The 24199-nt window shown below is 47.9% G+C and overlaps 2 protein-coding genes across 2 annotated transcripts in view; both read left to right on the forward strand.

The window, feature by feature from the left end:
- Positions 1–1116: 1116 nt before the first annotated feature.
- Positions 1117–15475, forward strand: LOC107114186 (ectonucleotide pyrophosphatase/phosphodiesterase family member 7-like; the record flags this gene model as incomplete). Its single annotated transcript, XM_015415625.1, has 3 exons — positions 1117–1262; positions 10144–10770; positions 15179–15475. Coding segments are annotated over 3 exons (1070 nt in total), but the record flags the coding sequence as incomplete, so codon positions are not given.
- Positions 15476–24117: 8642 nt separating this feature from the next.
- The window catches only part of EEF2KMT (eukaryotic elongation factor 2 lysine methyltransferase), an 18843-nt gene continuing 18761 nt past the window's right edge, over positions 24118–24199 (forward strand). The window contains exon 1 of the mRNA XM_015415626.1: positions 24118–24195. Within this exon, the coding sequence (XP_015271112.1) occupies positions 24118–24195 (78 nt within the window). The remainder of the gene's footprint in view (positions 24196–24199) is intronic.

Here is a 24199-nt window from a genome sequence, read left to right on the forward strand (position 1 = left end):
CGACTTGAGAAAAGTAAGTCAAGCTACTAACTACGAGAATTGGGGCTGGGGAGAGAACAGTATCAGTTGTCGCAATATCCTATGGTCAATTCCTTCACAGTTCCCACCTGGAGGCTGGCGTCCCTAGCCGCAGCCACAAAATGGCTCCCACAGGAGGCCAAGCCAGCCATTCAATGGCTGCTGCAGCTTAACTTTAGGCACACGGTGAAGATCCAGTCACACAGTGGGAGCAGCTGCTGCAGAACCAACGTTTTTAAAAATCTGCCCAGCCAATCAGATCTCCAATAGCCAATCAAAAGCCTTGCTGGCCAAAAGCCCCAGTTATAGAATCATAGAGTTGGAAGGGACCTCCCGGGTCATCTAGTCCAACCCCCTGCACAATGCTGGAAATTCACAGATACTCCCCCACACCAGTGACCCCTGTTCCACGCCCAGAAGATGGCAAAAAACCTCCAAGATCCCTGGCCAAATGGGTCTGGAGAAGCTTCCTGACCCCAAAGTGGTGATCAGCAGGGCTATTTTTGGGCAGGAACGCACAGGAACAGAGTTCCGGCTGGCTCCTGAGTTGGCCACGCCCAGCAGGAACTCATTAGCATAATAGGCCACACCTAACAGCAGACATTCATTAGGATTGGCTACATTAGGGGTGTGTGGCCTAACATGCAAAGAAGTTCCCGCTACAAAAAAGCCCTGGATTTTGACAACAAAGTAAACAGAATATGAAGCAAAAGGTGGGTGTGGTTGGATGACTACACTTCTGGTAACATAAGGGGTGTTGCCTAATATGCTAATGAGCTGTGCTGTCAGGGGGTGTGATCTAATATGCTAATGGGTTTCTGCTGTTGGGTGTGGCCCATTATGCTAATGAGTTCCAGCTGGGCTTTTTCTACCAAAAAAGCCCTGGTGATCAGCATTTCCCCGGGCATGTAAGTGTCCCTGCGCCCTTTCAAAAATCATTTGGCAGTGGATGCCAGGGCACCTAGAGACACCACATAGGGGGGCCTGGTCTACAGAGAGGAAAGAGATGTAGGAGCCAGGAGGGAGTCCACGGCACACTCTCTTTCCCTCTTTTTGAAACTTAGTTTAATTTAGCCTTCTTCTTTCTCTATTCCCTAGGTCGTTGGATCGAAGATCACGGGGTGATCCATAACATGATGTTCAACACCGAGACGCTCAGGAAGTACAGCCACAAGGCGACGCAGAACAAGACGGAGTGGTGGGACAACGGGGTCTTTCCACTGTGGATCACAGCTCAAAATCAGGTATGGGGGTTAAAGTCAAGGCCCGATGACTGCAGGACAAGTACCTCCCGCATTACTCCAGTTTGGGGTTTATTATTTGTACACTTCCAAGGAGTGGACTGAAAGTTGACATAACACAAAGCGGCATCAACAACTGTTGGCCAGATCATTGGTTCCTGAATGACCCCTTCTGGTCATCTAGAAATTAACAGCCATTCCTGTTGCAAAGCTTACACATAGACATTAAAGTGATGTACTTTGACAACAGTGGCTCCTCAGAGCAGTTCAGGGACAGGGATGTGAAAACGGGTGTGTGTGTGTCAATCCACCAACACAAGTACCTTGTAATGTCTGAATTGGCCATTTGGGGCTCTGAAGAACCCAGGAGAAGAAGACGAGATTGAATTTATACCCTGTGAAGTAGGTGGGGCTTAGAGAGCTCTCTCCAGAACTGCCCTGGAGAAAACAGCTCTGAAGGAACTTGTGAATGACCCAAGGTCACACCAGCAGCTGCATGTGGATGAGTGGGGAATCAAACCCAGTTCTCCCAGATTAGAGTCCGTGCTTCTAACCACTACACCAAACTGGCATTTCCTTCATCCCTGCAGACAGCACTACTTTAGAAGCAGCTGCTTCCATTGTAGGAGAATGTTTGGGATGGGATTTACCAATGTTTTGTAACTGGCTTCACGCACCCCCATGGTTATTTCGAGGTGGTGGTGCCCACTACCCTTTCTTCAACATTCCAAAAATGCCTACAGGCAAGCTTAACAAAATTAGAGACCCTCTACTTTTAAAAAAATAAATATATACATTTCATTTAAAGTTTCAAAGAAGCAAGGACAATGCAAGGACAATTAGAATGCATAACCATTCGTGTGGACAGGATATTGCTGGAGAAAGACAGTCAATTGGCACGAAAAACAAAACAAGGTATAAAATTAACTGGATTACTAATGAGGATTCACTCAATACATGGGACTTATATTAAATACTTTGAACGTTAAATCTGCTTATGAGAAAACAAGTACGGCATACACAAGACACCATTCAACTGATAAAACATCGAAGGAATGGAACAACCTACCTCTCTCGTGGTTAGAAAGGATCAATTTAATCAAGACCATAATCTTTCCACGATATTTTTTCTACCCAGAGCTTTGCCATTTCCCATAGTTGCTAAAACTCTAAAGGAGTGGCAAAGAACTGTAAATTATTTTATTTGGTCCTACAAATGCGTGAGAATAAGTTTCCAAATCTTACGTGGGCCAAATTAGGGAGGTTAGGCATTCCTTCCTGTTTTACAACTGTAAAACATTCCTGTTTGTACAACTGAGGCCTCCCAGTTTAAAAACTTGGTGTTACTACTTAACTCAGAGTATTCCCTAGAAGAAGGCTCCTGCACATTCCTTGGACAGCAAAGGTTATAAACAAGCAAGTATTGGAGTGCATAAAACCAAACAAGCCATTGGAAGGGGGAAAAATCATAAAACTGTGACTTATTTTGGCCATGTCATGCGGAAGAACTCACTAGAAAAAGCAATTATGCTTGGATTGGTTAGCAGCAAAAGGAAACCAGGCTGCCCAAGAACACGGTGGCTAGACACCATGAAAGTCAACACCAGCCTGAGCATAGAATGACTCAAAGAAACAGTACAAGATTCTTAAAACGTGGACAGAGCTGGCCCCTAGAATCACCAAGAGTCGGAGACGGCTGAATAGCCAACAACAACTCCTTAGATTGGATGCATATAGAACTATCTAGCACTAGTCTTCATAACTTCCTAGATATCATCTGAAATAAAAGCATTTAGAGACCTGCATTTAAACAACAGAATATCTTTTTAAACAATCTTATTCGTATCTGGGATGCAAAACGGAGGCCCTCTACTTTAAAAGTTATGTTGGATTGGGCTAACGTCGTGCAGGCGGACTTCCTTATCTTTCCATCTGTTTATTTGGCCAGCAATTGGAGTCAGACTCTCAAGTTTGCCACTGACTCAAACCTGACATAAAATTCCATGATTCCATTATTGCTGATTTTCTGATTCCTCCCTCCCTCCCTCCCTCCCTCCCTCCCTCTCTCCCTCCTTCTCTCCCTCCCTGTCCTGCTCATTTGGTAAGCAGCTATAAAGAACACATTCTAAATTCTGGACCACTGCAGATTTTCAAAGGAATCTCTTGTTCTTCCAGTCACCGGTAAAGGTCCAAAGAAGGCACCCGTTTCTTAAAATCGACAAATCGGAAGGTAGTGACCAGTTGAGAAAGCCCAAAGACTGGCTTATAGCTGCATCCCCTGGACAACTGAAGATCAGCTAATTTGAAAGTCTTCCCCGGTTTTTCCACTTAGGTGGCATCAGGTTGTCTTTTCCAGGATTGTCTTCAGGTCTGAGTTGGACAAGAGCTGTTCGGCTCTTAGTTGGACATAAGAATGCCAGCCTCCAGGTGGAACCTGGGGATCCCCTGGAATTACAGCTCATCTCCAGACTATAGAGATCAGTTCTCCTAGAGAAAATGGATGCTTTGGAGGGTGGACTCTGTGGCATTGTATCCCACTGAGGTCCCTGTCCTCCCTAGGCTCCATCCCCAAATCTCCAAAAGTTTCCCAGCCCAGATCTGGCAACCATACTCCCCCAACACCCGCTGATGGCCAGGGGGACTTGGCTACCCGAGTTGGATAAAACAGACGACAACGACGACATTGGATTTATACCCCGCCCTTCACTACTCAAAGTCATCTCAGAGTGGCTCACAATCTCCTTTCCCTTCCTCTCCCCACAACAGACACCCTGGGAGGCAGGTGGGACTGAGAGGGCTCTTTCGAGGACTGCTCCTGAGAGAACAGCTCTGAGAGAACTTGTGACTGGCCCAAGGTCACCCAAGCAGCCGCAGGTGGAGGAGTGGGGAATCAAACCCGGTTCTCCCAGACAGTGTTCCCTCTAAGATGAGTTAGTGTGAGCTAGCTCACAGTTCTTTAGCTTCCAGCTCACACATTTTTGTCCCAGCTCAGGAAAAATGGCTCCAAAGCAAACTGATTTGTGCAGTAGCCAAATTGCTTGCTCACAACTTTAATGCCAGTAGCTCACAAAGCTGAATTGCTCACAAGACTCTACAGCTTAGAAGGAGTATTGCTCCCAGATTAGAGTCTGCACTCCCAGATTAGAGTCTGGACTACACCAAACTGGCTGTTTAGGGTTCTCCTCTTGCCCTGCGCAATACATCAGGACAACAGTCTCTCTTTCTACTCCAATTTTGGCGTCCTTCTTCTGTAGAAATCTATGCGTTAACCTCTGGAGAAGTCTCAGAGTTACATCTTTGGTAGAAGCCCTGTTGCCAAGGTTCTGCGGGAAGACTGAGAAACTGATGGGCTGCTGTTGGCTGATACGAACTTGACGACAAAATTAATGAAGCACCATTTGAAAATGGCTTATCGTACACTTCAGACTTACGAAGCTGATCTGAAACCAAGTCAGATCCTTGGTCCATCGAGGAACAGATTTAGTTACTCCCCCACCACGTTTTCACATCCCTGAACTACCCTGAGGAGCCACTATTGTAAAAGTACAAAGTTAGAGTCAAGGCAGACCCATAAGCAGAGTGGGGTGCTGTAGCTAACTAATTCCCACACTGAACAAGGGGGTTGGAGAAGGTGACCTCTAGGATCCCTTCTAACCCAGTGGCATGAAACTGGTCTCCTCTAAGAGAGTTTTTCTGCCTGTTAGCTTTCTTGACTGTAGAAGTCATCACCCCCAGCTGTCAGCTTGTTATCAGAATTGTTGCTTGGGCTGGCAGAAGTGATTAACTTGCAGCAGCTGAGAACTGTCACCTAAAGTGTTTGACAGCTTGCAATTTAGAGATCTATCCTGGGAGGAGTTTTCTATTGGCAAAATGGCTTTTCTTTCTGCACTGAGAACTTCAGCCCCACCAGGAAAAAAATTTGTTCCACAAGCCACAAAATCCTGGCTACGGGCCTGCTTTAAGACCAACAAAGTGTTACGTGTTCTGACAGGCAGTGACTCTCCAAGGGCTTGGGGAGAGAGCAGTGTTTCACAGCTCCTGTCGCCTGAGATCCTCTGGCTGGCAATTTTAGATACTTATACTCCACTTTTCTCTCCAAAGTGGCTTACAACATCATTCCAGGCCTCTATAAAACTAGTAAATTTGTATTCTGCTCTGTGCAGAGAGCTTTAGGCAATATAGTTGGTTCTCTCCACTTTCCTGTTTTATCCACACAACCACCCTGTGGGATAGGTTGGGCTGACTGGTCCCCCAGCAAGCTCAACAGCAGTGTGGGGACTGGAACCCATGTCTCCAAGATTCTAGAACAGCCAGTAATGGGCCAGATCTGTCACAGAGGTTAGAAACATGGAAATGCCGAGAAAAGCAGCAATCCCCCCTGACCTGGATAGCCCAGCAGGCAAGCCCAATCTTGTCAGATCTCGGAAGCTAAGCAGGGCCGATTCTGGCAAGGACTTAGAAGGGAGACCTCCAAGGAATACCAGGTCTGGGACGCAGAGGCAGGCAACACCAAGCCACCTCTCTGAAATGTCCAAGCCCCACTAGGGGTCGCCAGAAGTCGCCATGACTTCCGGGCACGCAAGCACATACACACACATGCGCACACATTAAAAAAAAACTCACCAAGAAGAACAGCAGCAAACTCTGCAAACCTTAGCTGAACAGAGGAAACTCCACATTTCCTCTACCCTCCCGCTAATCCTGCTGCGTCCTAATAAGAAATGTAATTCTGGTGACTTTGTGCTTATGCAAGCAGAGAGACGGAAAGTGATGCAAATTCGAACGGCACACGGAATGGGCTGTTTTAAAAGAAGCTCACGCAGGTAAAGGTTAAATCTAGCTTATGTCGGACTGAAAATGATCTTCATAGGGAAAAGCAAGAGCTGTTACAAAGTGCTTTATCCTGACTGAGTGAAGCGTATGGGTCAGGAGAGGGGGGGAATATGTACATCATAGCTTCGAAAGTCTACCAGCTGTATAAACCAGTGCAAAACACTCAGGAATAATAAGAACCGGTGTAAACGCCGCAATAAAAGGAAAAGAGGAAATAATAACAGGAAATCATGTTTCTCCATAAGAAATAAAAACAAAAAAGAACCCTGGTAATGCTGCCGTTTTACAACCACTGATAAAGTTGATTATGTTAATAAAACGGGGAAGGCAAAAACAGTAAATACCCGCTTTGTTTCCATGCAATTATATTTTTATAGAGCTTTATTAAATTGTCCCCTGGAATTAAGAAGGGAAAGAACTCTCCCAGCTAGATATGGACTCAATGTGAATCCTGCAACTCAGGTTAATAAGAAAGAGAGGAAAACTGGGAAGTTCCGCAACAGAGTTCTTGGGAAAGCAAAGCTTAAGTAGTGTTATTTGAGCCACACGCACATACACAAAAGAAAGAGCCTTCTGCCCCTATGTCCTAGTCCAAGTGCCAACAGGAGAACACTGGATCGGGGCCAAAATCCTGACACAGACTTTTTGATATATATGGAACACCAGAATAGATATTCCAGTGATAAAAGCAGGTCTTAGCACAATAATAATCGTGGGCCAAGTTGTAACTGACTCACAGCAACCCCAAGACCATAGAATTTGGGGCGCAAGAGATAAGCAGAGCGGCCGTGACTAAGTGCCACAGTATCTGCTTGGCACACAGAAGGTCCCAGGTTCAATCCCTGGCATCTCCAGTTAAAAGGACCAAGGAGAAGGTGATATGAAAGATCAGCTCTGCCTGAGACCCTGGAGAGCTGCTGCCAGTTGAGTAGACAATGTTGACCTTGATGGACTGATGGTCTGATACAGTAGGGGCAGCTTTATGTGGTTTGCCTCTGTGCTGCAACCCCAATCTTCCCTGGTGGTCTCCCATCAAAATAGCAACCGTGGCTGACCTTTGCTTAGCTTCTGTCATGATCTGGGCTGTGCCACCAGAGGCCTACTTGGCCCAGGGAGCCTGGCTAGCAGTAGGTGAGGCTGGGCCTACAACTCCCAGAAGCCCCTGAGAGGTTTGGGAGCCAAAATTGACCAATAGGAAAAGAGGAGGGCTTGGAATAAAAGATCTGGAGCAGCAGGAAAAGCTGTTCTTCCCAGAGGGCAGAGCCAGAAGGAAGGCTGCTGCAAGGAAGAGACCCTCATCCTGACGGAAGGGTGAGTAGTCTAGTGTCACAGTGGAATAGTGAGCTGTGGACAATATATATTTCAACACGTTAGGGAATTTGATTTCTTTTCACCCACTTACTGTTATTATTCTGCACCTTGTTGTTTAACCTCTCCTATACAATAAATTATTTTCATTGTTCACTCTGCCTGGTCCTCACGCCTATTATTCGGCCAAAAGGGGGTTCTAAAGGCCTGGGAAGGTGCTCTGGGCCTTCTCAGAGGAGCCTGGAACCAGACTGGTGGCAGCGTCAGGTGACACCCCACCTGAGCCGTGACAGCTTCCAAGCTCTGACAAGGTCGGGCTAGGCTCAAGGAGCTTGGGGGGAGGAGAGACATAGTTCTTCTTAGGGTAGCCAGGTCCCTTTTGCCCACCGGCAGGGGGAGGGGGAATGTTCCAGGAGTGGGAAATGATGTCACCCCCCCATTCCCCCTGAAACAGTGATGTCACACACAGCAACATCATGGGCGGCACTCTGGATTTTGGGCAAAACTCTATGGTAGAATTGGCATCAAACAATAGATTCTTGCCCAAAAGCCAGAGTGTCCCCCCCCCCAACATTGCTGACGTGCCAACATCACTTCAGGTGACGCAGGCACATTGTATGCAACGTCGCTGTTTTGGGAGGATTCCCTCCCACTGGCCAACATGCCTCCCACTGGCCAAAAGCCCACAGCATTGGGGGGCCCTGCCCCCACCAGGCAAATGACAACCCTAATTCTCGTTTTATCCTTACAGCAACCCTGTGAGGTTGGTTGGGCTGAAACAGCATGACAGGCCCTAAATCAGCCAGTATATTTCATAACATCTCTCATAATATTTCATAACATATTTCAGCACATATCTCAGATTCTACTGTGACACTCTAACTCACAAGTCCCCAACTTTTTTGAGCCTGCCACAGTTGCTGGGCACAGACACAAAATGGCCGCTGCAGGAGGCAGAACCAGTCACAAAATGGCCGCCCCAGCTTGCCTTCAGCCACACAATGAAGATCATTGTGCTATGGTGGAAACTGCTGCCAAGACAACCTGTTTCAATATCTGTACAGCCAATCAAATCTCCAACGGCCAATCAGAATCCTTCCTGGGCAAAAGCCTCTACCTGGCCCCACCCACTTGGTGAGCACCAAAAAAAGGTGTCTGGTCGCTATGGTGCCCACAAGCACCATGTTGAAGACCCCTGTCCCAACTACTACACCACAACATCTCTCAATCATTATTAACTTGGGGCTGGCAACCCCCCCCCCCCCCCCCCTGCGAAGCAAGGTTTTTAAATAAGCGGTGACCTTTCCCCAATCCTAAAGCGGTGTATTAAATGTCACTAAGAACATTATTATTTTACAGCCTCAGGTTAACAATCCAGAATTAAATTCGGTACAGGAGAGGAAAGAAATAATTAAACCCTGTAAGGTGCTATCCTGCAAATCATTTAACTAAATAAAAAGACTCTCTGTATTATTTGTGGGTGAAGGATGCGTTTTCCCACTTTCTCTTTGACAAATTCTTCATATAGGAACGGAAGGAAAACTCTGCTTTACTGGGAAGGGTAAGAAAACATTGCCTGACTTATTGTCACGGTCACCTGATGAGAAGCACTTGCTCAGTTGTGAGGTTTTAGCCCGTCACATTTTTAGTCTCTCTGGAATTCTTGATTCCCCCTGGGAATAATGTTTCTTCTCTCCTCTCGGGACCGAACGTAATTTCTTATTGGTGCTTTCTCTCTTGGGGGGACTCAAAGTTGAAGAAGGAAGGTAGTGTCTCAGCTACTTTGTCACACTATACTGGCCTATACCAGTCTACTTTCACCCATAGGCTCAAAAAGGTTGGGGACCACTGTTGGACCATAACATGATTGTAGCTACGCTTGTTCCTGTGGGTACGCTACCCAAGCGAAGGACCAATTTGCCTCACCGTATGTTGAAAACTGCTTGTGCTTAAATTCTACTTTGTGAGTCACTGGCATTAAAGTCATGAGCGAGTGATTTGGCGACAGCCTAAATTAGAAGACGAAGAGAAGAGGCTGGTTTTATACCCCACCCTTCACTACCCAAAGGAGTCTCAGAGCGGCTTACAAACTCCTTTCCCTTCCCCTCCCCTCCCCACAACAGACACCCTGTGAGGTAGGTGGGGCTGAGAGAGATCTGAAAGAAACTGCTCTTTTTCAAGAACAGCTGTGACAAAACTATGGCTTGCCCAAGGTCATCCAGCAGGTGTAAATGGAGGAGTGGAGAATCAAACCCGGTTCTCCCAGATCAAATTAGTGTGAGCCAGAGGCTAAGAAACTGTGAGCTAGGTCACACTAACTCAGCTTAGAAGGAACACTGGCTTAGACTGTGACCGATTCCCCACAAGCAGCTGTGCCACCGTCGCTCGTCCGTTTCCCCCGGTTGTACTGATCAATTTCACACTATTCGCTGTGCAGCTGCATTTTGACTCACATCTTCCCCCAATTTCCTCCATGTCTTGTTGATCCTCAAAAAACAGGATTGAGAAGACGCGGGGGAAATCGGGGGGAGATGCAGGTCAAAATGCGGCCACTCAGCAAGTAGTGTGAAATTGACCAATACAACCATGGGAAACGGAAGAGCCGGTGGCACAGCTGCTTGTGGGGAATCGGTATGTATTTACAAATATGGATACTGGCATTTTGCATTTTATTACTACCTTTTTCGTACAGTACAAACATTCCCCTAAGTCTCCTTTTGTGTATATATTTTTTTCTTTCCAGGGGAAAAAAACCGCCTCGTTTCATTATCCAGGAGGAGGAGCCAATTACAGCGGTCAGGCAGTTCAGAGAAGCCTGGTTGAAGCCTTCGGCCACCCTGACAGCAATGAGACGGAATGGCGAGAGAATATCGATATCGTCATGAACTGGTTCACCCGGGAAGATTTCGATTTTGTCACCCTGTATTACGGGGAGCCCGATAAAGTGGGTCACAATGTTGGCCCTGAAACGGAAAACCGGAAAACGATCATCCGACAGATAGACCGAACTGTCGGCTACCTGAGGGAAGCCATTGAGAAACATGGCTTGCAGGATAGCCTTAATGTCATAATTACATCCGATCACGGTATGACAACCATCAAGAAGAAACCAGACGTCGAGGAGATCATGTTGGCCAACTACATTAAATTCAAGGACTTGGTGAAGTTTGACATCCTAGACTATGGTGGGTTCGGGATGATTCTGCCAAAACCGGGGAAAGAAGAAGAAATCTATCAGGCTCTGAAAAATGCCCACCCTCACCTCAATGTCTACAGGAAGGAAGAGTTTCCGGAAAGCTTCCATTTTGCAAAACATGAACGGGTTTTGCCGATCTTGCTTTATGGAGACTCTGGTTACAGTGTCAATGGGGTAAGTTTAGTACGAAAACTCAGGTCCGGCTCCAACACGAGTTTGTTGTTTTTTTCTCATGCAAGTATAACGCAGATCTCAGTAAACAAGTTAAATTGTGTACACGCATTTGGCGGTGGAAAGTGTTGCCGTGTCCCAGGTGATTTATGGAGTTTTAAAGGCAAGAGACATTCGGAGGTGGTTTGCCGTTGCCTCTGCATCACGACCCTGATAGTCTTCGGAGGTGTCCCATCCATAAGAAGAGCCCTGCTGCTGGATCAGACCAGTGAGGGTCCATCTAGTCCAGCATCCTGCCTCACACAGTGGCCAACCAGCTCCTCTGGAGGGCTAACAACAGGGCACAGAGGCCGAGGCCTTCCCCGATAAGAATATCAGAAGAGCCCTGCTGGATCAGACCAGTGGTCCATCTAGTCCAGCATCCTGCCTCACACAGTGGCCAACCAGTTCCTCTGGAGAACCAGCAAGAGGGCATAGAGGTTGAGGCCTTCCCCGATAAGAACATCAGAAGAACCCTCCTGGATCAGACCAGTGGTCCATCTAGTCCAGCATCCTGCCTCACACAGTGGCCAACCAGCTCCTCTGGAGGGCCAGCAACAGGGCAGAGAGGCCGAGGCCTTCCCCTGAGGTTGCCTCCTGGCTCTGGGATTCAGAGGTTGACTGCGTATGAACATGGAGGTTCCCTTCAGTCACCATGAATAGTAGCCACTGATAGACCTATCCTTCATGAATCTGTCTAATCTCCTTTTCAAGCTGTTTGTCCCTGTGGTCGTTACTATATCCTCTGGCAGCGAATTCCACATTTTAATCACTCTCTGTGTAAAGTAGTGTTTCCTTTCCTTGTCAGGGCTGACCCTGCTTAGCTTCCGAGATCTGACGGGATTAGGCTAGCCGAGGCTAGCCCGGTCGGGGTGTGTGCATATTTAAGGTAAAGGTAAAGGTTTCCCTTGCTCAAAAGCCAGTCGAATCCAACTCTAGGTTTGCAGTGCTCATCTCCGTTTCAAAGCCGAAGAGCCAGCGCTGTCCAAAGACGTTTCCGTGATCATGTACCTGGCATGACTAAACACCGAGGCGCACAGAACACTGTGACCATCCCACTGAAACGGTACCTATTTATCTACTTGCAGTTCCTTGCTTTCAAACTGCTAAGTTGGCAAGAGCTGGGGTCAGAGCCAGGAGCTCACTCCGTCATGCAGCACGCGGGTCTCAAACTGCCGAACTACAGACCTTCTGGTCTGCAGCTCAGCATCTTAACCTCTGAGCCACTTCGGTCCCATGTGCATATTTACTGATACGTAATGCATTCCGAGTAGAGAATTTTTAGTGTTGTGGCATGCAGGTCATCCTTCTCTGGCTTTACAAAAATCCCCAACCCATGAAAACACGTTAAAGTGTAGATTGGGTAGGGAAAGGTAGAAAAGCGCATGATACAGCTTGTTAAAAGATTTGTGAGCACTGATTCTGAATACAGCCCCCATATGGTAAACTATCAGAGCTGCTGAGTTCTCCAGAGCTAATAAAATGCAGAACCTGGCAAAACAGAATCAGAGAGTTCTACACATGCACATGCATTCTGCAGAAAGGTTCCGTTTGTGTGTGTGTGCTATGCGTTATATTTTATATATAACCAGCAGTAGATAACCTGCCCCACAGAGCTGTTACGAGAATAAAATGGAGGAATGGAGAATGATGTAAACCACATAGGGTGCCCATTGGGTCAAAAAGACAGAGTATAAACAAAAAAAATTTTTTTTGCATGGCTTCCCATTCTTCCTTCATGGAATTCAAGGTGGAATGCATGGGTTTAGGGTTGCCAACCTCCAGCCAGTGGCTGGAGATCTCCTGGAATTACGACTGATTTCCGGACAACAGAGATCGGTTCCCCTTGCGAAAATGGCCGCTTTGAAAGGTGGACTCTAGGACATTATACCCCACTGAAGTCTCTCCCCTCCCTAAGCCCCACCCTCTTTAGGCTCAATTTCCTTCCCCCCCCCCCAAAAAAATCTCCAGGTATTTTCAAACCCGGAGCCAGCAACCTTACATGCGTTATTTAGGTGGACTTCCGTCCTGCACTGATCAGACCCAGGTTCTGCTTAGCTTCAGCCAAGTTCATTGCATGGCATGCCTATAAAAAGTTTATTGTGGGGTCACTTCAAGAAGCCTGATTAATTTCTCAGCTTCTCACTGGCAGTTCAGCTAAGAACACCTCTTGCACACATTACATTGCCTAAGCTGCACAGGTAGGATTTTTCAAAAGGCACCCCCAAACGATTCAGTGTGAATACCATCTCCCCTCTTTTCTGGCGGCACAACAGTGCCATATAGTGGCCGGTGAACCAAGAGCCTTACCGGTTCTCTGCATTTGGAGTTCAGAACCCCGGGCTCCGTGCTAACCAATTCCGCAGTGTGTCTGCCTTTCCCACCTCCCTGTAAATTATTTGTTTAAACCATCTCTGTCTTCAGCTCTTAAAAGTGTCACTTTTGAGGAGGCGAGTAATCACCACATACAAATACCTAATTAAAACCCGAAAGACTAATAGTCTGAATTCTGTACAGGTTTCTTATTTATACACCCTGTTTGGAACGCATTCCCAACAACTCTTTAATACACGAGACGAAGGGAGCTTTGACGCGTGAAAGCTCAGACCCCAAAAAATCTTGTTGGTATCTAAGGGGTTACTGGACTCATTTGTAGCTGTTCCACTGTAGAACAACGTGGCTACCTTTTCACAGTTGGCGTGAGGACTTTCGAGAGAGAGAGAGAATAAAGGCTGGGGGTTTGGATTTCGGATTAGAAAAACTAGATTCGACTCCAGTAGAACGACAGAGAACAACACGATTTTGAGCAGATATGAGCTTTCGAGAGCTTGGGTTTGCCAGGTCTCCCGGGCCACCGGCGGAGGATGCGGGGGCATAGGGTTGCCAGATCCAGGTTGGGAAATCCCTGGAGATTTGGGGATGGAGCCTGGAGAGGGCAGGGACTTCAGTGGCGTACAAGGCCATACCAGTCCACCCTACAAAGCATCCATTTTCTCCAGGGGGACTGAGCTGTGGAGTCAAAGTTGTGGGGTCTTCTGAGCGAAAATTCTACTTTGTGAGCTGCTGGCATTAAAGTTGTGAGCGAGCCATTTGGCTGCTGCCTAAATCAGCTTGCTCTGGAGCCCTCCTTCCTGAGCCGAGAAAAAAAATGTGTGAGCCGGAGGCTAAATAACTGTGAGCTAGCTCACACTAACTCAGCTTAGAGGGAACACTGATCCTCAGGTCCCACCTGGAGGCTGGCATCCTTACCTGAGACCCTGGAGAGCTCTTGCCAGTCACAGAGTAACCAATGCTCACCCTGATGGACTAATAGGCTGACTCAGTGTAAGAATGTGTTCCAAAATTGATTCCCCACTGGCAGGGGTCGTTTCGTAGAAAAAGAGCTAGGGGAACTCATTAGCATAACTCATTAGCATATGCCACACCCCGACATCAGGGGCCCGGCGGTGGACCTGCAAGGCCGGTGGGAGTGTGAGGAAGCCCCGCCAAGGCCCTCCCTGGCCCCAGGCAGGCAGGGGTGGGGAGAGGCGGAGAGGGAGCAACTTACCCTCCCCTCTTCTCCTGCCTCCTCCTGGCTGAATGAGGGCCGGAAGCGGGGCGGGCGGAAGCAGGGGGCGGGGCTTCGTCGTGTGCCCCGCCCCCCGCACCTCACCCGGGGGAACTGCAATCCCCCGCGATCCCCCCCGAATCGACCTCTGCCCACTGGCATCCCTGTAATTGAGAGTCAAAGCTTCCTTTCTCAGAAACCTCTCAAAAGCTCAGACCCCCAAAACATCTTCTTGGTGTCCAAGGGGCTCCTGGACTCAATTCGAGCTGCTTCACTGCAGACCAACACAGGGACCCTCAGAAACTATATTTAACATGAGATGATGATGAAGAAGAGGAGATTGGATTTATACCCTGCCCTTCACGACCCAGAGGAGTCTCAGAGCGGCTTACAAACTCCTTTTCCTTCCCCTCCCCACAACGGACACCCAACAAGGTGGGGCTGAGAGAGCTCTCTAAAAAACTGCCCTTGAGAGAACAGCTCAGAGAACTTGTGACTGGCCCAAGGTCACACCAGCAGCTGCATGAGGAGTAGGGAACCAAACCCGGTTCTCCCAGATTAGAGTCCGCGCTCCTAACCACTACACCAAACTGGTGCTCTCAATATAAATGCATTGTTTTATGTATTTTGGTATTTATTGGCCTGTTTTAACTTATTTTTAAATTTGAGATTGTATATTCTGTTGTAAGCTGCCCTGAGCCCTACTTATAGGAAAGGGCTGCCCAGTAAATCCAATTAAATAAATAAATAAATAAATAAATAAATTTGGATTAATATAAATGTATGTGGAAGTTCGTTGACTTTCGTTTTTTTTTTTTCTGACAGAGGTTTATCTTATACATCAACAAAGGTGATCACGGATTTGACAATCAGCACCCGGACATGCGGACCATATTCAGGGCTTTTGGCCCAGACTTCAAAAAGGGCTATTTGGCGGATCCCTTTGACAGCATCCACATTTACCCGCTGATGTGTCACCTTCTAGGAGTCCAGCCGGAACCTAACAATGGCTCCCTAGCGTTCACTCGGCACATGCTCAGATCTGCAGCAGCAAAGACGCTCCTCCTTCTACCCCTCCTTGTAGGTGCAGCAATACTGGTCCAGCTTCTAGCATCCATCTGAACTGCACCAGGCAGGCCCGGGCAGTGTAAGAAGAGGTAAGAAGAGGTTTAAAAAGTTTCCTGGAGCAAAGGAGGAAGCTGCAATTCACTAGCTTATTTAGAAGCACTCACTGCTTGGGAAAGGCCACAGTTCAGCAACAGCAACATTCTTGGTTCGTGAAAGGCCCAAACTTCAGTTCCTGAGGTCCACCAGTGCAGAACACAGGGGTCGTTTCGTAGAAAAAGAGCTAGGGGAACTCATTAGCATAAATCATTAGCATATGCCACACCCCCTGACATCACCGGAAATGTGTCATAAGTCCACACACCGAAGGCCCTCCCTGGCCCCAGGCAGGCAGGGGTGGGGAGAGGCAGGGAGGAAGCAACTTACCCTCCCTCTTCTCCTGCCTCCTCCTGGCTGAATGAGGGCCGGAAGCGGGGCGGCCGGAAGCAGGGGGCGGGGCTTCGTCGTGTGCCCCGCCCCCGTACCTCACCCAGGGGAACTGCGATCCCCCGCGATCCCCCCCGAAATGACCTCTGGCAGAACACCCCAAGCAAGTGTTTCTCTCACATTCTCCCATGAGCTCAGAGTTTCCTTACTTCAACCATAACACTTAAGCCAAGAAGTGGAGAAGAGATTGGATTTATACCCCACCCTTCACTCAGAGTCTCAGAGCAGCTTAAAATCTCCTTTCCCTTCCCCTCCCAACCCCTGGGAGGCAGGTGGGACTGAGAGAGCTTTCTCGAGGACTATTTGTGAGAGACCAGCTCTGAGAGAACTTGTAACTGACCCAAGGTCACACCAGCAGATGCATGTGGAGGAGGAGATTGGATGAATACCCTGGCCTTCACTACCCAAAGAAGTCTCAGAGAGCTCCTTTCCCTTCCCCTCCTCACAACAGACACCCTGTGAGCAGTGTTCCCTCTAAGCTGAGTTAGTGTGAGCTAGCTCGAAGAATTTTAGCCTCCAGCTCACAGATTTTTGTCTTAGCTCAGGGAGGATGGCTCCAGAGCAGACTAATTTATGCAGTGGCCAAATCGCTCGCTCACAACTTAAATGCCAGCAGCTCACAAAGGAGAATTTTTGCTCACAAGACTCCGCAGCTTAGAGGGAACATTGCCTGTGAGGTAGGTGGGGCTGAGAGAGCTCTATCCTGGACTGCTCCTGAGAGAACAGCTCAGAGAGAACTTGTGACTGACCCAAGGTCACACCAGTAGCTGCCGGTGGAGGAGCGGGGAATGAAATCTGATTCTCCCAGATTAGAGTCCGCGCTCCTAACCACCACACCAAACCGGCTCTCCAGTAAGGGACTGGCTCAAGGTCACCAGTAAGATTTGGAGATGGTTTGTCTAGGCCCACGTTCAGCCCCCTAACCGCTACCCTATGCGGGCTATCCAGCCGACGTGGTTGGTCTCACAAGCAATATGCCCATTGATTTAGGGATGGCAAACCTCAGGCAGGCTCTAGGGTTGCCAGCCTACAAGAGGGGCCTGGAGATCTTCCACTATTATGGAGTTCCAGGCGTCCAAGATCAGCCGGAGAAAACAGCTGCCTTGGAGGATGGAATCTATAGCATTGTACTCGTTCCCTCCCCAAACCCTGCCCTCCCCAGGCTCCAACCCAGGCCCATAGCTAACATGGAGCCCATGGGGCCTAGGCTCCCTAGCGTTTCTTCTGGGTCCCCTCCCTCCCGGGCTGGCCCCAAAAAATTAATTAATGCAATTAACTTTGATTTAACTAGCTGCCCCCAAAGTCCCCTCCCCCAAAAAAATCCTGTTTACAGGCAGGGCTTTTTTTGTAGAAAAAGTCCAGCAGGAACTCATTAGCAAAATAGGCCACACCCAGCAGCAGAAACTCATTAGCATATTAGGCCACACCCCCTGACTGCACCACTCATTAGCATATTAGGCCGCATTCCCATGTTACCAGAAGTGTGGTCATCCAAGCCACACCCACCTTTTGCTTCTTATTCTGTTTACCTTGTTTGTGGTCAAACCCCCAGGGCCTTTTTTTGTAGCAGGAACTCCTTTGCATGTTAGGCCACACACCCCGAATGTAGCCAATCCTAATGAGTTCCTGCTGTTGGGTGTGGCCTATTATGCTAATGAGTTCCTGCTGGGTGTGGCCAACTTGGGAGCCAGCCGGAACTCCGTTCCTGTGCGTTCCTGCCCAAAAATAGCCCTGGTTACGGGGCTTCTCCATCCACAAAATCTCCAGGTATTTCCTCACACAGAGCTGGCAGCCCTAGATACTGGTATTCTGTTTTTCTACATGCTTGGTAATAAACTGATGTTATCTACGCTAAGTAGAAAACGGCAACACGACTATCGTAAGAAGGAGATTAGCAAGCAGCATGTACCGAGCCCCATTCTCGGCAGGTTCCATCTGTCACTCCGGCAAGACATCCGCCATCTTCACAAATCACAATTTGCACGCTGAAAACCTCAATAAAAACACCGGAACGCTCATTTCCGACTCATAATTTAGTTATGTTTCACTCACCCATCGATTATTCTGGAATGAAATATCAATGCGAGCGTTATTGTGCTGCGTGAAAGCGGTTCGAGTAAACAACATGTATATGTATAAAACTTCCTCTTCAATTCAATCAGCCGGCAATTATGAAAGCTATTTTTCTCTCCCTCTTTGGTTTGTTTGTGAGAATATAAAACACTTCACGCAATTTTCCTTTTGTCTTCCTACTCTTTGGGGCCCTTAAAGACCCCACCACAAACTACTGTTTAACAGGAACATGTCTTAAGCGGTCAAACTAAAAAAAATGCAGGCCGTTCCAAGGAAATATGGTGATAATTAAGCTTTTGCTCCTTAATTACCAATTTCCCCTTTGTTCCTCCACCATACTCCACATTTTACGTATGTGTGCAGTATTTGGGGCTTTTCAGTCTTGAAAAGATGACTTGAGTAGAACATGGTAAAGATTTATAAAATCATGCATGGTGCAGAAAGGGTCGGTAAGAGGGCTCCTTTTTCCTTCCTCTCTAGGGTTAACATCCCTCACAATGGGGGGGTGGAAGTTCCCCCAAATTCAAGGGCCCCAATCTGCCCACCGGCCAGCCCCGCCCCAGAAGAGCTCCACGGCACCTAACATGGCCAGCATGACGACTTCACCTGGAGATGACATCATTGCCCCAGGCACATTGTGTGGGGGACACTCTAGGATTCAGACAAAAACTCTATGGTGACAATAGAGCTTTGGGCCAAATGCTAGCGTGTCCCCTACACAACATGCCTGGGGCGATGATGTCACTTCCACCAGAAGACCCCGGGAAGCAGCCAGGAGCCCCCCCACCTGCAGATAGTAGGCACCTGACAACCCTATTCCTCTCCTAAAATAATAGAGCCCAAAGACACCCGGTGAATAGGGTTGCCACCCTTTAGGTGGCACCTGGAGATCTCCTGCCATTACAATTGATCTCCCGATGACCAAGATCAGTTCCCCTGGAGAAAATGGCTGCTTTGGAGGATGGAACTCTAGGGTATTATATGCTGCTGAGCTCCCACCCCTCTCCAAACCCCATCCTCCCCAGGCTCCACCCCCAAAATCTCCAGGTATTTCCCAACCCTGGCAACCCTACCCAATGAAGCCAGTGGCCGGTACATCGCATTGCTCATGCTCACCACTTGACACCTATAGCATGAGAAAATATATTTACATATGTAGCTGTGAGTTCTTACATTTGCATAGCAAACTTGTTCCGCTCCTAATTAACAACAGCAGAGCAGATGTTTTATTAAGCTTATCATCGATCTCTGGTTAAAAAAAAAGAAAAAAGCATCCCGGAACGCCTTGGACAATGTCAGAAGCGGCCACGATCTGCGCAAGCGGCGACGGGCGGCACCCGTTCAAAGCACATTTTCAAAGATTGCACATATGCTTTGTTGCCGGTTTTGTGGACTGTGAAATGGGGAGGCAATAGGCTTTTCATAAACAGCTTTGCCAGAGTGAACGGTATGAAATCTCTTCTTTTAAAAAACTGTCAGCTGTGATGTTTCTAGTCAAGATGTAACATTTCTGTTTCACTTCAACAACAAAAAAAACACCGGTGTGACGTTTTTGAAAACCAAGAGACCACGGTTTATGGCAATGCAAAGGAGTCTTTGATCTGGATGCAAATTGCCGCCAAACCGAGGATGACACCAACTGTGTGAGTGTTAAGGGCCATCAAGTTGCTTCTAATTCATGGCAACCCTATGAATTAATGACCTCGAAAATGACCTCGAAAATCACGAACACCCTTGCTCAGGTCTTGCAAAGGGAGGTCCGTGGCTCCCTTGATGGAGTCAATCCATCTCAGGTTGGGTCTTCCTCTTTTCCTGCTGCCTTCAGTGTTTCCGAGCATGATCGTCTTTTCCCAGCATGATTGTCTTTGCCTATGAATTAACGTCCTCCAAAACATCCTGTCCTTAACAGCCTTGCTCAGGTTTGGCAAACGGATGGCCTTTGTGGCTTCCTTAATGGAGTCCATCCATCTCCTGTTGGGTCTTCCTCTTTTTCCTGCAGCCTTCCACTTTCCCCAGCATTATTATCGTTTCCAGTGAGTCTCATTGTCTCATAACGTGACCACAAAGTACGATAGCCTCTGTTTAGTCATTTTAGCTTCTAGGGAGAGTTCATGACCAACTAGGGTATAATAAATAAGCTCGCTGACTGGTCTCAGAAGCAATAGTTACAACATTTTTATAGCTTTCCCATACCAATTTAACACCTTCAGAGGAAAAGACGACCTTGGTCTTGACTGAGCCCTAGATGAATAGAACTAAAGTTGCTGGTAAATTCTGCCCCGAATTGGAGACGAGCTACCCAATCACCTGTCCTAAGACATTTTTATCTCCCCAAACATTAAACATCTGTCAGTCTCACTCCTGGTGAATAGTTTTGTAGAAAAACTGAGTGGGATGGGAAACTTAGCTACGTTTGTAGAATGTGTCAGCTTTCACCCGAAGGAATCCACCCCCCACCCCACCAGGACAGTTGCTTAACACACAGGGATGGGCAAACCAGTTAGAGCGCCAGCATGGAGCAGTGGTTGAAGTGTCAGGTTACGATCTGGGAGACCCAAGTTCGAATCACTACTGTGCCATGGAAGCTTGCTGGGTGACCTTGGGACAGTCACACTCAGCCTGACCTACCTCACAGGGTTGTCATGAGGATAAAACAGAGAAGAGGATGATGATGTGAGACACTTTAGTTCCCATTGGGGAGAAAGGCGGGGGATAACGGAAGTAAATAAAATTAATAAGTAAGACCAACTCTGTGCTCTGTTGGCATGGTCGGAAATTCTGCAAATCTGTCCCGTGCTACAGATTCCAGCAATTACTGCTCAGTCAGCCTACAGGAAGGGGCAAGGAAACAAAAGATGGTGTCAAACCAGCGCAGAGACTGAAATTCGGTGCTACCGCGCTCTACCATCATCCCAAATCCATAACAGCTAATAAAACCTCTGTTCGAATAGAACACGTTCTTGAAAACTTCTCTCTTTTTAAAAAATGTATTCTGTTCATTTGTAGACTGCCATTCTAATGAGGACCAAAAACGTTTTGCTGTCAACCGGCTTGTGATGCGTCATCTGTTTCCCCGGAAGAAATCCTGGTGTAGGGATAAAGGCCTCACTTGTGTGCAGTAAAATGAAGCAGCAATGCGATGGCCGAGGCCTGAGGTGGAGTTGTTTGGGGGGGGGGGTTGCAGAGAGAATGAGCTGGTAGGTTCCTGAGGTGGCTGTAGGGACTGTTCCACTTAATACCATGTGATAGAAGAGACAGAAAAACCTCCTTTAAAAAAAATTCTGCAAAAACTGGAACTGCAGTAATTCCTTACCAAGAATTTTTCTCCCCCATATCCTAGATTTATTTGTTTTACTTGCAACGATTTTTGTCTGCCGTATGCATAGGCCACACTGCATTCAATTAACATATGTGGAATTTGGGACTAAAAAGAAATAGTTTGCTTTTGTTATACTGTGGTCGAGCCTCCCCAACAACACACACACACTTTTAAGACTGTGTCTCCGACAGGAATATGAAGAACCGTAAAAGCACGGCAACAACTGGATCTCTGTTCAAAAACACCAATGTGCTCCTTTTTGGGAGGCAAAAAAAAAGTTGTTAAATGTATAGTCAAATCTTAAATTTGCTTTTATTCGCTTGCTTGGAAAAAAGGGGGAGATAGGAATAAAAAACCCAACAGAAATGTGTTTCCTATGGGTGTTGTGTATTTTATCGCTCTTCCAAGTTTCTAGTTCTCATTATTGAAGAGAAGGGCCCAAGGAAGGAAGGAACATGAACAGGCATTATTCAAAGTGCCATTGTGCTTTATAAACTCCAGTCTTGCAAACTCCACTTAATCATCATTATAGAACAATACCCAGATACAGCTAAAGTATGTGGGCTGGGCATGCTTTGCTAGAGAGAATAACATTACAGGTGGATAGCTATGCTTCTACCCCACAGCCATATCTGTGTTTAAATGTCATACGATAAGAGCTTATAACGTAAAATACGCAATAAGGAAAGGCACAGAGAAATGAAAGAAAGAGACAACAAGAGTAGAGAGGGTGGCTGTGGTGGGCTAAACTAACTTGGTTACAGCTGGGAATGAGGACTAACAGTGCAGTCCTACACCAGTGTGGTATGGTGGCTAAAGTGCCGGATTAGGGCCTGTGAGACTCCAGGTTCAAATCCCCGCTCATGCCATGAAAGCTTGCTGGGTGACCTTGGGCCAGTCACACACATCCAGACTAACCTACCTCACAGGGCTGTGGTGAGGATCAAGCGGGGGAGAATCAGTGAGCGGTTTTTGGATCCCCATTGGGAAGAAAGGCAAGATGTAAATAAAGTCAGCAAATAAATAAACAGAGTTAATTACACCCTTCTAAACCCGATGACTTTCATGAACTTAAAAGCACGTAATATAATTTCGAATTGCATTCATTCATTCCTTTGTTTGGTGTAGTGGCTTGGTGTCGTGGTTAAGTGCGCGGACTCTAATCTGGGAGAACCGGGTTTGATTCCCCCACTCCTCCACTTGCACCTGCTGGATGACCTTGGGCAAGCCATAGTTCTGATAAGAGCTGTCCTTGAAAAAGAGCCGTTTCTGTCAAGAGCTCTCTCAGACCCACCTACCTCACAGGGTGTCTGTTGTGGGGAGGGGAAGGGAAAGGAGTTTGTAAGCCGCTCTGAGACACCTCTGGGTAGTGAAGGACAGGATATAAAACCAATCTCTTCGCTTCTTCTTCCTTTTCCTTTACCACCATGGAGGGAAGAAAGATGAGAGGCGAAAGAAAAGGCACAGGCCATCCAAGTATGCAAGAACGTCAGAAGAGCCCTGCTGGATCAGACCAGGGGTCCATCTAGTCCAGCATCGTTTCTCAAACAGGGGCCAACCAGTTCCTCTGGAGGGCTAAATGAACAGGGCACAGAGGCTGAGGCCTTCCCCTGAGAAAATCATCAGAAGAGCCCTGCTGGGTCAGACCAGTGAGGGTCCCTCTAGTCCAGCCTCCTGTCTCACACAGTGGCCAGCCAGTTTCTCTGGAGGGCCAAACAGAGGGCAGAGAGGCCAAGGCCTTCCCCTAGTGTTGCAGCCTGGCTCTGGGATTCAGAAGATTGGTGCCTCTGAATGTGTAGAAGCTACCCTTACCTACCATGTCGAGTAGCCTTTGATAGAGCTGTCCTCCACAAATCTGTCTAATCCCCTTTTAAAGCTGTTTGTTCCTGTGGCCATCACCAGAGCCTCTGGCAGTAAATTCTACATTTTAATCACTCTCTGTATAAAGTGGCATTTCCTTTTGCCCTTCCTGAATCTCCTGCCCATCAGCTTCCTTGGATGCCCTCAAGTTCTAGTCTTTTGGGAGAGGGAGAAAAAAAAATGCCTTGGTTAACTCTTTCCATCACATGCATAATTTTAGAAAACTCTATCATGTCCCCCCCCCCCCAATCATCTCTTTTCCAAATTGAAAATTCCCAGACTCTTCCACCTTTCCTCCTAGAGAAGGGGCTCCAACCCGCTCCATCATCTTGGTCTCCTCCCCTCCTCTGTACTTTTTCCGACTCTGCAATGTCCTTTGGGAGATAGGGTGACCAGAACTGCACACGGTATTCCAAATGAGGCCGTCCCACAGATCTACTCGGGGGCATTACGATATTGGCCGTTTTGTGTTCAGTCCTTTTCCTAAAAAGCCCTAAAGACAGAGTTTGCCTTTTTCGCCACTGCAGCACACTGGGACGACACTTTCACTGAGCTCTCCACTACGACCCCAAGATCTCCCCCCCTCCCCCGTCTCAGCCATCTCCCTACCTAAAAATACCAGATAGACACCGGGTGGACCCTCTGCACATGCTCAACGGAAACGGCAATCCCCCGCGGCCACAAAAACGCCCCCTTTGCATTGCAAGCTCCCCTCCCAACAATAGGGGGCGCCTTTCGCCTGCGCTAGTCACTCGACACGTGTCCTCTCCCCAGCCCGAATCCGGATCTGTGCATGCAAACAGGGTCCGGATCCTGCCAAATGCTGGGCACCCAATTCCTCCTCACACCCCACATTTTTTTCTGCGCGCGGCCCTGCCCCTCCGCCCCCGGAGGCCGGGCGCAGGAACCGGGTGGGAGGCGCGGCTTGGGCCGGCCGGCGGAGCGCGCGGAGGAGGAGCCGATGGCGGAAGAGCAGGCGGTGGCGGCGGCGGCCGAGGGAGGGGAGGAGGAGGGCCCGGCGGAGCGGCGGCGGGGGCTCGCCT

Source organism: Gekko japonicus, unplaced genomic scaffold (genome assembly GCF_001447785.1).
Source record: "Gekko japonicus isolate JY-2015 unplaced genomic scaffold, Gekko_japonicus_V1.1 scaffold3005, whole genome shotgun sequence".
Lineage (NCBI taxonomy): Eukaryota > Metazoa > Chordata > Lepidosauria > Squamata > Gekkonidae > Gekko > Gekko japonicus.